We start from the raw sequence: 13,755 nt of genomic DNA, 5'->3' as shown, positions 1-13,755 counted from the left end.
ACCTAGAATGTGGAGGTCACCGGTGACTTGGGCAGGGGCATTCCTGGTGGAGTGGTGGTGGAGGACAAAGCCTGATTGCAGCAGGTCCCAGATAATGGAGAACTGGAACTCTTCTGAAGCCTTTTCTTTGAAAGGGAGAAGGGAAGTGGGTTGGTAGCTGGATGCGGGTGTAGGATCCAGAGAGGGGGTGGGATGGGGGTGGTTTTTTAAAGGTGGGAGAAGTTACAGCACCTTTGTTGTATTGATGGGAATGATCAGGGAGGGAGGGAGAGAGCACCAGGATTGCAGAAATCTGGAGGGAGGCTTGCTGAGTGACGTCCTCGACGAGGTGAGGGGATGCGTCCTAGTGCACAAGTGGAGAGGCTGGCTTCAGATAAGAGCTAGGATGGTTGTGTGGGCCCAGATGCAGGTAGGTGGCTGTATTGTTTTAGTTGAATGAATGAATGAGCGAGCAGTCAGCCCGGAGAGACTGAGAATGACACACTACCCCTAGGAAAGTCTCCCTAGTGGCCTGGCATCATGAGGCTTTCCCTGCTGCTTTGTGACCAGAGGCCAACCTGGTAGGTTGGCATAGTTGACTAGGTCCAAGTTGAGGTTATTAAAGTCTGGGTTTGAGTACTGTTGTCTTTGTGATTTCCAGGACACAGTTGGGAGGGTTATTTAGCTTGAAAGGCAAGGAAAAACCGGGTGGGTCCCTGGAGGCCACCGTTGTTTGCTGCTAGGTAGCAGCTGTCTTCTGCTGATAGGAAAAGCACTTGCCCCGTGGACCCCCCTCACCAGGTCCACTCTCTGCATGACCAGCACTCCCCCTACCCTTGGGCACTTGGGTTTATGACTCTTGATTTAGACTGTGAGTGGGTAAGAGGAGGAATTTTTTGGTGAGAGAGGAGAGGTGGCTGATTGGCTGTGGGGGTTCGTGTCTAAGAGGGAGCCTGCGAAGGTACGAGAGTGAGTGGCCGCGGGTCAGAGAACGTGAGTCACTGAAATGGGCAGAGGATGTTTGGCGTGGCTGCCGTGTTTCCCAGGGAGGGGTCGCAGCATCAGTGCTGCACCTCTCTTCCTTCGTACCTGATTGAACATTGCACACACAGAGCTTCCTGAGAACTAAAATCGCTCCTGGGTGCACTGTCGTGGATTAGTTCCTTTTCTGCTCTGACCAGTTCTGTAGTCTCATCCACACGTTACCGGCTGCGTTTCTCAACTGCTAAACTAGTCATGAAAATTCTATCTGATCTTTTGGTAACACCAGGTCACAGGGATTATTTTAACGGCTAACCTAAGCACTATTATTGCTGGCTTGGGTTCAAACTATGTCTTGTGATCTGGACGTCACTTTTGAGATTCTATCAAGTTAAAATTAGAACGCTTATTTTAAGAGATGTATGCAAGCTGAGACAAATCCCCGTTAGCGGGTCAGAATGAATGGCTCTTAGTCATTCAGAGGCGATTGTGACATGTACCTGACTTTTTTTTTTTCCTGGCTGGTAAAATTTGGTGGGTGAATCAGGCAGTGAGTCCGTGAATCTTCTGGTTATCCTTGCTGAGAGCTGAGGTCAGTCGAACTTAATCTTCTGACATCAGCATTTCCGCTTCTTGTTGGTCGGCCGCTTTGCTTTTGACTAAAAAGGTGACATAAGTTCTGACTGTCGTACCTTTGGTGAGAGAGAGACATACCACCAGAGTCATACCCTGGGTTAGCCTTCTCTAAGAAACGGCCCCACCCCTGGTTTGCATTTAGGCTAAATTATTCTTTTAAGAAGAATTCTTTTAAGAAGCACTTATGACCTGTGCTCTTACTTATTTCATTTTGACATGGTTATTTTGTATTTTTCATAAATGACTAAAGAATAAATTGATTGAAATGGTAGAAAATGATTTTAAAAAACGTCCCTCAGGGAACATGATTTTGACAAAAATAATTACATGAAATCCATATCTAGGTTGATGGAAACTCTAGATGCACAAACTAAGACCTTTTGCTCATCTTTTTGGCAAACAAAGTGTTTTATTCTGAAAGCTAATGGAGCAGGACGTTCAGGCTACTTGGTTGTGTAAACAAACACCATTCTGTTTGTACTGTGAGAGTGTAGTTAGATAAACTGTCTAACTCATAACCCTTCACATGTGGCGGCCAGTGTTAGGCCTAGTAGGGCTGCCCCTCGTATGGAGTTACCAGGAGCACCCTACTGGGTGAGTGCCTTTTGCCCAGCTGCCGAGAAGGTACGAGAGTGCGTGGCCGCGGGTCAGAGAGCGTGAGTCACTGAAATGGGCACAGGATGTGCCCTGCCGTGTGGCTGCCGTGTTGCCCGGGGAGGGGTCGCAGCAGCCATGCTGCATCTCTCTTCTGTCTTCACTTCCTCCTGCCTTTCTGTCTGAGCTCCGTGGTTCCCACTCAGCAGCTGCCTTTCTTCCCGCCTCTCAAAGGGCCCTTGGGCTGACCAAAACCTTCACACGCAGTGACTCACCAGGCCTGCTCTTCTCATAAAGCGTCCTTGCTCCGAAACTTGTCTTTCTCGCACCCCTTTTCATTCCCGTAGGTCTGTCAGGTAGATGGCACTTAGGTTCAAGTAACGCCTCAGTACCTAAAACGCAGGTTCCTGTTCCTTACTGTGCAGAAATAGGGCTGACCGTGGCCTGAACCCGTGACATCTGAAGCCCCCGCATGAAGCCTGTAAGCCCCAGCATCTTCCCGACTTCCTCCCTCGTGCACCCCTCTGCCGTCAGCCGCCTGAATCCTCAGGCTCTTCCTGGTCGGCCCCTCAGTACCCTGGCCCCAGTCATTTTCTCAAGAAACCTCTCATCCTGTGCATTTTGCGATCTGTTTTGTTGCTGGGATTTGGGGAGCTGTTGGGAAGGTACCTCACACCGTGCAGCCTGCCTCTGCTCACCTCTTAACCCTCCCCACCCTCCCCCCATCTTACTGGCACCCAAGGAATTCCTCGCCTTTGAGCAGAAAGGGCAGTTCTACCCACATTTAGAACCCTTTGAGATCTCAGTTTCTACCTCTAACAGACTTATGCTAACACATATATATGGAATCTAAGGGAAAAAAAAAAAAGGTCATGAAGAACCTAGGGGTAAGACAGGAATAAAGACACAGACCTACTAGAGAATGGACTTGAGGACATGGGGAGGGGGAAGGGTAAGCTGGGACGAAGTGAGAGAGTGGCATGGACATATATACACTACCAGATGTAAAATAGCTAGCTAGTGGGAAGCATCCGCATAGCACAGGGAGATCAGCTCAGTGCTTTGTGACCACCTTGGGGGGTGGGATAGGGCCGGTGGGAGGGAGGGAGACGCAAGAGGGAGGAGATATGAGGATACATGTATATGTATAGCTGATTCACTTTGTTATATAGCAGAAACGAACACACCATTGTAAAGCAATGATACGCCAATGAAGATGTGAAAAAAAAAAAAAAAAGAACTTTCTTAAAACCAAGACTGCTCGGTCGATGAAAGGACTATCCAGTGGATAGACTTTTTCCCGTTGTTAGGGTGGAATAGGTAAAGAAGGTAATTTTGAGAAAGGGGGTCCTTCCCCTGGCCACAGAAGGTGACAGTGATTTCGCATTTAAGAAGCGCTTAGGCATCATGGATTCACGAAGGTAGAGCCCAGGCCTGAGCCACAGTGAAGTGCAGGGCGTGGACCGTCCGCAGTGATGTTGCTGTTGCCATGCACGGAGAAGGCCACGGCCCACGTGGGGAGGAATCCGCCCGGCACGAGGCCAGTACCCAGGGAGGTGGCCGAGGCCCCTGAGCCAGCTCGGGGCACACACAGAGCCAGAGGCCGGGGTGTGCGCTCCCGCCTCCCGCAGAGGCTGGGCCGTCTTGCGGTGCAGGCGTGTTGGCCGCTTTGCAGCGGCATTCTACTGTGGATTGGACCGTTGTGCCCTTCCTCTGCATTCACCCTGGGAAGGCCCTTAGACACTGCCCAGCACAGTCCAGTTGTGGGTCCTACGAAGCACCGCCGTCTGTTTCTTAGTCTTGTTTCCCCCCCTTTCCCCCAAACTTTGTGCAAACTGTATCCCTCTGAGAACAGTCTTCAGACAGTGCTAAGTTGCTTACTTTGCAGCTTTCTTTCCTATTCATTACTTTCTGCTGCTCTGTCCTTGACTATACTGAGGGTGTTTCCAGGGCTCATTTCCAACTTTGATATTGACCGTCTGTAGGCAGGGAGTTAATCCGTGAAGTGTAACAAATGACACTCTCAGGTGATGTCCTTATGATTCTGGGAGTGTCTTACAAGTACAGCCTAGTTGTGGATGAGAACCTTGGCTCTGGAGCCAGACTGCTTGGGTGGAATCCCAGCCTTGTCACTCACCAGCCATGTGATCCTAGACAAGTTAACTTCTTCCTGCCTTGGTTTCCTCACTTAGTTGTTTCTGGAGATTAGCTGAGGTGAACCATGCAGATGTTAACCAGTGCCTGGCACATGTGAGTACTCAATATAGGTTAGCTGTTCCGATGACTGCTGCTTAAGCAGATGTGAACTGTCGGGAGAGTGGGCTGGAAAGGAATAAAGTTCATGCTATATTCATCTTTTACACGGGCCTCTCACTGTTGTGGCCTCTTCCGTTGAGGAGCACAGGCTCCGGACGCACAGGCTCAGCGGCTATGGCTCACGGACCCAGCCACTCCGCAGCATGTGGGATCCTCCCGGACTGGGGCATGAACCCGTGTCCCTTGCATTGGCAGGCGGACCCTCAACCACTGCGCCACCAGGGAAGCCCACTATATTCATCTTTTGTCTTAATTAGTGTTGCTACCTCTCATGGCTCTCATGTAAATGACTGCGTGTGACGTTCAAATTAGGCTCGGCAGGTCGTGGCTTGAGACTTACTGGCCAGTTAATAAAGGAGACGCACCCAAGTGTTGTTGCTCCAGGCAGGGAAGTCAGGGCAGGAGGAGTGGATGTCTGCGGAGGTGGAAGGGGCACCTCCTCTTTCACATGTGCTCTATCCTGGTTTTAGGCTTATGTGCACCACTAGGATGAGGCAGTGCCTGTTGTCCCCGCCCATCCCCCCGCCCCACCAGCACGCAAGTATCAGGTCTCTGGGATGGGTTCCCCCATCACCATTAGACCACTTGTTGAAGGCACTTCTCTCAACCCTGCTCATCTTTCTCAGCCTCGTCTGAAGCCTCTTCTGAAAACCTCCACCTGCAGTAATTGCTTTGGAATGTTCATAGCCCTTAATGTCAGCACTGGCCTGCTGGCCCCGACTTGTTGCCTTGCTTGTGCTACTGTTTCTTATTTTTATGTAGATGACTCATCTCCATGTTTGAATAAAGCCTCTTAGGGTTGCACACTGACCACAGTATAGTGCCTTACACGTAACAGTTGCTTATTTAATTGACAGCCCTCTCTATGCACAGATTTGAGCATTATGATTTATCCTTTTAAGGATAACATTGAGAGTTCTTGTGTGTATATGTGCACAAGTATGTGTGTGCATGTAAAATGTACCACGTGTATAAAATAGAGAGTAAGCTTGGGGGTGTCAAGTATCCACTTCATCTTCAAAAGAAATGCACTGGAGGATAGTTAGTTATCCTTAGGAGGAAATTTACAGTAAGCACACTTTTTCTTGCATGGTTTTGGAGTAGCAGCATGGTAGGATGGTAAGAGCTTAGGTTTAAGAGAGGGGCAAAACTGTACCGAATCCCATCTCTGCCACTAAATAGCCGTATGGCTCTGGGCAACTCACTTAGCCTCTAGGAGCCTCCATTTAACACATTAGTAAAATTTACCTGGCAGGACGATTATTCCCAAATGTGTCCTGAAAGAATTTGGGCCCCAAACATAGTAAACTGTCAGATAATGATAGGTATATAACAGGTCTGTGACATTAAAAACAAAACAAAAAAACCTTTAGAAGGTAAGAAGAGTTACATAAATAGAGTTTGCATTGTTTTGAACTGTACGTCATGCTCAAATATTTCGGTTGGCTATAGGATAACTCCACTTAAGATCTGACCCTTGAGCCCAACACCCAAGATCGGTCCCATTTTACCTTTCCCTATCAAAGCTTCCTCTTTGGCTCTAATTGGAGGACACTCGGTCTGGTACACACATGCTCACCTGATACCTGCATCCCCCTGCCTACAATTCCCTGTATTAGCACCAGCTACCCAGCTCCTATCTGTTGCACAAATTTTAAGTCACTTCCGCTATCTCAGCACCTCCTGCCCCACTGACCTTAGCTTTCAGTGACCTCCTTGCTTCTGAATTCTTAAGGCACTCACTGTTCCCATCTTCCTTTTGGCACTTGTATTCACCTTTATCATTATTTCGTTTTACATGTATAGATTTTCTCCTAGCCAGAACAGGACCATTCTTTTTTTTTTTTTAAATTAGTTTCTGCTTTATAACAAAGTGAATCAGTCATACATATACATCTGTTCCCACATCCCTTCCCTCTTGTGTCTCCCTCCCTCCCACCCTCCCTATCCCACCCCTCCAGGCGGTCACAAAGCACCGAGCTGATCTCCCTGTGCTATGCGGCTGCTTCCCACTGTCTATCTACCTTACGTTTGGTAGTGTATATATGTCCATGCCTCTCTCTCGCTTTGTCACAGCTTACCCTTCCCCCTTCCCATATCCTCAAGTCCATTCTCAAGTAGGTCTGTGTCTTTATTCCTGTTTTACCCCTAGGTTCTTCATGACATTTTTTTTTCTTAAATTCCATATATATGTGTTGGCGTACGGTATTTGTCTTTCTCTTTCTGACTTACTTCACTCTGTATGACAGACTCTAGGTCTATCCACCTCATTACAAATGGCTCAGTTTCGTTTCTTTTTATGGCTGAGTAATATTACATTGTAGATATGTGCCACATCTTCTTTATCCATTCATCTGATGATGGACACTTAGGTTGTTTCCAGCTCCGGGCTATTGTGAATAGAGCTGCAATGAACATTTTGGTACATGTCTCTTTTTGAATTATGGTTTTCTCAGGGTATATGCCCAGTAGTGGGATTGCTGGGTCATATGGTAGTTCTATTTGTAGTTTTTTAAGGAACCTCCATACTGTTCTCCATAGTGGCTGTACCAATTCACATTCCCACCAGCAGTGCAAGAGGGTTCCCTTTTCTCCATACCCTCTCCAGCATTTATTGTTTAGGACCATTCTTAAGTCTTACTCTTTTTATATTATGAGATAATATAAAGTGTTGTGTATTTAGTGAAATCTAGTGTATATACAAAAGGACATACAAAAATGTTTAGTTTTTAAAACACCTTCACCACCCAAGTTAAGGAATGGAACATAGCCAGTATCTTTGAAGCCCCTTTTCGTCTTGCCCATCACAGCTTCCCCTTTCCTCCCAAGATAACCAATATCATGAGATTTACATTGATTACAGTTTTCTACTCTTTAAACAGTACTTTTTTTTGTTTTGTCCTTATGTAAGTAGATTCATATGTATGTATTTCTATTTGAATTTGTATAATTTTTTTTCAACATATTTTGAAAAGTCATCCTTTTTCTATGTGATCTGGGTAGCTACGGTTCATTCATTTTCACTGCTATATTGTATTCTATGATATGAATATACCAGTTGTCCTTAAAACAAAAACAGAATGGATAACCATCAAATTTCAGTGACATTGAACAGTCAGCATGTATTTCTTGCTCATATGTTACTGAATAGTCTGGGACAGCTCTGATCGTCTCAGCTGAGTTTGGAGCCAGGCCGCAGGTTTGATCCACATCTCTTGTGACTGTCTCATTCTTCTGGAACCAGCAGGCTACCCAGGGTACATTCCTCTGCTGGCAGAAGTTGTAGCTTCTCAGGGAGGCTGAACAGAAACCAGCAATGCTATTTTAAGGCACACTGCCACTCTGCCCACATTTCACTGGTGAAAGCAAGTCATGCAAACATGCAAATATCAGTCAGGCAGGAAAGTGTACTCCCCCTGTAGAGACTGGGAAAAGGCATGAACGCTTGCTGAACAGTAATCTAAAGCGTAGTCACTTCAGTTGTTTCCAGTTTATGACTATTTCAAACAGTGCTACTGCTGTGAACATTTTGATTATGTTTCCTGCTGCACACGTGTAAGAGTTTCCGTAGGGTATGTGCCTAGGAGCTGAGCTTCCTTCTGGGTTGTAGAGTGTGAGCATTTTCAATTTTACTAGGTAATATCAAATGGTTTAACAGGTGGCTGTACCTCTGCTATCCACGGTGGATCAGTGTTGGGTTGTTGCACTGATCCACTGCTACTTTGGGATTTTGTGTATACTTAACATATAATTGAATAATTTTAGAAGTCTAAAATGGTTTCAGTGAGCTCAACTTTTTTTCCAACCACTGCTTCAGGATAGAAGGTGAACTGTCAGTGCTCAGAATCCACTAACTGTTTCAACTTGTGCTCACTTGGCAGATTTGGTGCAAATGCCAAAGTTGTGCATTTCCTAGGACGAATCAAACCGTGGAATTATACTTACGATCCTCAAACAAAAAGTGTCAGAAGTGAGTCCCATGATCCCACTGTGACTCATCCAGAGTTTCTCAACCTGTGGTGGGACATCTTCACTACCAGCGTTTTACCTCTGCTTCAGCAGTTTGGCCTTGTCAAAGACACCCACTCACATGTACACGTGGTAGGTTCTGTTTTTTTCCTTCAGGTAATTTGATGCTGTATTTTTTAAAACTTGGTATACTAGTAGAGATGGAATATTTAGTGGTATTTTGAACAAAGAGATAAAGTAAGACTTTGTGGAAAGAAAACGATGTCCATCTTAGAGTGGAGAAATATTACCAGCAAAGATTAGAGCAGAAGTAGATTTTGTGGCAAATTTCATTAGACCTGGGAGCAAAGGAAAGGTTTTTAGAGGTTTAGATGGATGGATAGATAGATAGATCGATCTATATAATATATATATATATATATATATATATATATATCCATATAACTATAAAATTCTTAGCCCATTGTCCTAAGATTGTAAGATTATTCCCCAAAAATAGTGGTTTACAAAAACAAAGAATGCCCCATTTCATGTTTTAGAAACTGCAAGTATTTAAATATACCTATTTTATTTTTGCCATCCGTGTCGAAGAATATATTCCAAGTGAAAATTACAATAACATGAACATACAGCAAATACTTTTCTAGGATTATTTTGATTTGCCATGTTTTACTCCTCTGGTTATATTGGATCTTGAAAAATAAATCTCTCTGTAAGAGGAAGATGACATTAACATTTACAGTAACAATTCTGACTTTAAAGGTCTTCCTCTGAGGTTTGTTCTTTTGGAAGAATTGGAAGAGAATGAGAAATTAAACTTTTATGTTACATATTAAGATACAAAGAATAAAACTGGGCTTCCCTGGTGGCACAGTGGTTGAGAGTCCGCCTGCTGATGCAGGGTACACGGGTTCGTGCCCCGGTCCGGGAAGATCCCACATGCCGCAGAGCGGCTGGGCCCGTGAGCCATGGCTGCTGAGCCTGCGCATCCGGAGCCTGTGCTCCGCAACGGGAGGGGCCGCAATGGTGAGAGGCCCACGTACCACAAAAAAAAAAAAAAAAAAAAAGAATAAAACTGAATGGGTAAATTATCATCAAGTCTTAACAGATCAGTTAATCACCTTACTATAATTATAAGAGACTATAAGGTTATAAGAGATCCTTCTCTTTGCTGTGGTATAGATTTTAGCCATTTCACTTATGAGCACTTGTGCCAAAATATAAAAAGGAGAAAGGGAAAAATAACTAACACTTACATTCTTACACTAATTGCTTTATATGGACCAGGAAGTAATACTTATACAGTACTTGGAACATTGCCAGGTACATATAGTAAGTGCTTAAGAGATCTGTTCTTATTTAACCCTTATTATAAGCACCCTGTCAAGTAAGTATTATTTTTGTGAATATCCCCTTTTTCTATATTAAAATTATCTGAGGCTTAAAGAAGTTACATACCTTCCTTTAGTTATGTAACAGCCTAGTCAGCAGCAGAACGGGGACTCGCATCCCAGTGTGAGGGGCGGCTGTCCTTATGAAAGCACTGTGAGCAGAGGGTTCTGCAGGAGCCTCCGGGTATCATGCCGGCGGCCTGTGGAAGCAGAGGCAGGGCTAGTCCCAGGGAAGGACTTCACGTTGCCTCAGCTATGATGATATAATCCCGTGGAAGCTACCCACATACCTTGGAATTCCAGGACATTTAAATACGTATATACTTAGAGCAACACAAACAGCTAATCAAACATTCTGTTCTACCATTTCCTCTGTTAAAAACAATACCTGTGTGTATTCATTTGCCTTCCTTTGTCTCTAAGCTTTCCAGTACTATCGCACCTGAGAGCTTTCTGAAGGATAACTTTGATGTTCTTTTATGATACTGCTGAAGTTAATTGCCTACCTGTATGTAATGAGAATCGAATTTAATGCAGAGTAGGTTTGCTCCATTTCCTGCACATTTACCTTGTTCCTTCCACAACCCAAGGGCTGAGGGTTATGAATCAAGGGAAGGTGAAGATGGGAAATGAAGACTTACTCAAAACTAAGCAAATTAACAGAAGCTGCAGGAATAGATACTACTTGGTAATAAGCTTGAACAGGAAGATAAATTGGGTGTATGGCTCAGACCGTTTAGCTCTCGCTTTTATAATGTGACAGCTGTGTATGTGGTGCGGCTCTCTGCTTAGGTTCTTTCTGAAGTGTAGCTTCTGAGGTATCATTTCGTTTAAGTTCTCAACCTTTCTGAGCCCACACAGATCAAGAACTTATCGTGAGACTTGTGTTCCCTTGTCCATCCATCTTACACTTTCTAATGAACTGTTGCAGCTTTCAGACTTGGTCTATACACTGGCTTTCTCTTGTGGCTTCTGTAGAAAGGTATGCAGAACTTAAACATTAACCCTACCCAATTAATTTGTTCTCCCTATGTTTTCACCGAGTCAAGAAGTCTTCATTTTGTTAGGAAAAATATCATGATCCTTGTATTTCTGTGTCTTGTTTTGTTTCATGTAATACTTTTCAGTTTTTGCTACCTTGCATGATAATTCATCCTGGTTCTTCTCACGTTCTTCAGTTTACTGCATTCTTTAAAATGGTCTTTCAGCTCTAAAGGAGTCTCTGATTATTCTCCCCTTTCTAGGAAAATGTGTCAGGAGCCGTATCACAGCTGTCCCTTGGGGAGATCCCGGCTACGGCAGAGCCTTTTGTATCCTCAGAAGAACGGAAGGAGCGGTGGGAACAGGGCCAGGCTGATTACATGGGAGCAGATTCCTTTGACAACATCAAGAAGAAGCTCGACACTTACCTCCAGTAGAAACACTGCCCTTTTCCGTGGACACATCCACTTCACAGGCACTTGTTTCCGATACTTAGTATCTAGAGCTGGGTTAAGAAAGGTCTGTTACAGTTGTTAGGGCTTTCATTAAAACCCATCAGATGTGGGTGGGGGGGTTTGCAGGACAACTGGTGAGAACTGGGCAAAAGTTAAGTAGCAATTCTGTTATATGAACCACAGTTCTGCTTTTTAACCCTCAGCTTGTATTTCAGAAATCCTCAATTATGCTGATTGCCAACATACGTGGTAAGGGAAACTCAAATCTTAAGCGGTTAAGATGGCTGTATCGACTCTTAAAATGTGCCAAGCCAGGCTCCAAACCAGTCTCCCTTCAGGTTGGGACACAGTACCTGTCTCTTGCTTGCTTGTTGTACCCTTCACTAGACCTGCATTTTAGAATCGCCCAGAGGCTGCCAGAGTGATTGTAATTCTGCTTTCAGGTAAAGACAACCTATAATAACACTGCTGAGTGATTCATAAGCATATCAACAAATGGTGTTAACCCATTTTATTTCCTAGTCTTAGTGTCTGAAGATGTTCACCAGTTTTCTATGTACAGTAAGGCGGCATGCTAAAATGCTTTCGTTCAGTTCTGTATATCTGAAAACAGCAGTGTGATGGTTACCTACAGTGGCACCTTGTATGGAAAATAAAGATTTATTGACATATCTTGGTTGTCTAATTCAATTAAGGGCACCCACTCCCCTTGAAGAAAAAGTATTAGGGAATTTTTCATAATTTGTAGAATTTGTGTTTTAAAAACCGGTGTAAAACTTGACACTGAAATACATGCTTTAAAAGTTGGTTTCTAGATATCAAGAGATATCTGCATCTAGTGTTCTCCAGTGATGGTGATGGATCTGATCTAATAGATGGAGGAAAGGGAGATCAAATTAATGTCACCCACATTTCTGTATGAAGTGGGTATTCAAATTTTAGAATATTGTAACCTTAAAATCATCATAGGTTCATTGTCAGTCTCTAAACATACGCAATAATCTTTCAGGACTGTTACAGTCAGTACCAGACCCAATGTCTTCTAGCATTTTTATCCATGGCTTAGAATGATAGAAGTATAAAGCATATTTATTCAATGTACAGGTGATTCTAGGTTGCAAGGATGGCAAGCTAGTGAAGGGTATGATCTAAAATGTCGTTTTAAAACTGAAGTGAATAATCAGAAGTCATTCTGTTGAAGAAAGCAAGAGAGACCATGACAAGAAACTTTAGAGGTTTAACTGGCCAGAAGCCGCAGTGGCTTTTAACCTTCAAGGTCACCTTCCTTTATTTCCACAATAGCCTATTGGTTACACAGGTCAGCCCTATTCAATAAGGGTGTGGATGAATATACAGGGTATGGAAACCTGGAGGGCAAGAATGGATGGGGGGTGGGGGGCACCTTGGAGGCTGGCTACCAGAAGAGCTTAAGAAGAACCTGAGGACTTACCTAAAACTGTAAACTGTTAAATGGCAATTTCTGAAGATAAAATAAGCTACGATTATTTGGACTGTGGAAAATGAGTTGCCGTGATCTTCAAAGTACATGAAGCACTACCAGAGATTTAAGTGCCTCTGCGTGTCAGGTGCCATGGTACAAAGACCCCTCAAGATACTCCTAGTCGAAGAATCTCTGCATTGAGAGGTATGAGCTAAACTCTTCCAATGAGAATCCAATGCACAGAAAAATCTGGCTAAACTGAAATTAAATTCATTAGTGTAATTTGCAAGTCATACAAATAGAATCTTTATTTCTGGACAATCTATTTGTGCCTAATTTTAAAGTTCATTTCAGCCTTCCGTTGCTTTCACAGTCTCAGTGGTCATAAAGATGTATCTGATTTCAAGGAAATACTTGAGCTTATTCCAGAAATTACATCTACCAAAGCATTAATTCAGTCATCTTAGTTTCACATCAAACACAATTTGAGTTGACATATATATTTAAGACAGACAACACAATAATTCACTGAACAAGCACTTAAGTACTGACCGTATCACACATGTGATGGACATTAGAAATACAGGAGTGTACAAGACATAGTTCCTTATATTCTAGTAGGAAACAGACTGAAAGAGAAATGAACATATATAATTGCAAATTATGCTAAATAACATACACTGACAACAGGGAAAGTCCAGCTTTAGGGCACTCAGGAAAGACCTCCTACAAGATGATGATTAAGCCAGAAAGAGAGGCTCTGAGGTAGCCAAAAGGGAGTGAGGAGAAGGAAGAATATTCCCTTCAGAGGAAATTGTGCAAGCAGGCGAGAACTTGGTGGAAATAAAGGCTTATAAGACAGGATGGAGAGGTATGCAGTGGCTTCATAGGTGAAGGTATGGGCTTTGGATTTTACTTTAAATTCAACAGCAGTTGATTGAAGTTTTATTCATGTAATTTATATTTAACTTTTTATTAATGGGGACCTATAGAGACATGCAAAGGTAAGCAG

The 13,755-nt window shown here is 43.8% G+C and overlaps 1 protein-coding gene across 1 annotated transcript in view; it reads left to right on the top strand.

The window, feature by feature from the left end:
• Nucleotides 1–11,973, top strand: part of GYG1 (glycogenin 1) — a 40,026-nt gene extending 28,053 nt beyond the window's left edge. Inside the window, exons 6-7 of the mRNA XM_060100209.1 lie at nucleotides 8,388–8,607; nucleotides 11,111–11,973. Of these exons, the coding sequence (XP_059956192.1) occupies nucleotides 8,388–8,607; nucleotides 11,111–11,284 (394 nt within the window). The 3' untranslated portion in view covers nucleotides 11,285–11,973. The remainder of the gene's footprint in view (nucleotides 1–8,387; nucleotides 8,608–11,110) is intronic.
• The last annotated feature ends 1,782 nt before the right edge of the window (nucleotides 11,974–13,755 follow it).

The sequence above is a fragment of the Mesoplodon densirostris genome, chromosome 5 (assembly GCF_025265405.1).
Source record: "Mesoplodon densirostris isolate mMesDen1 chromosome 5, mMesDen1 primary haplotype, whole genome shotgun sequence".
Classification (NCBI taxonomy): domain Eukaryota; kingdom Metazoa; phylum Chordata; class Mammalia; order Artiodactyla; family Ziphiidae; genus Mesoplodon; species Mesoplodon densirostris.
Note: the sequence above shows the minus strand (reverse complement) of the source record. Positions and strands in the feature narration are given on the sequence as shown.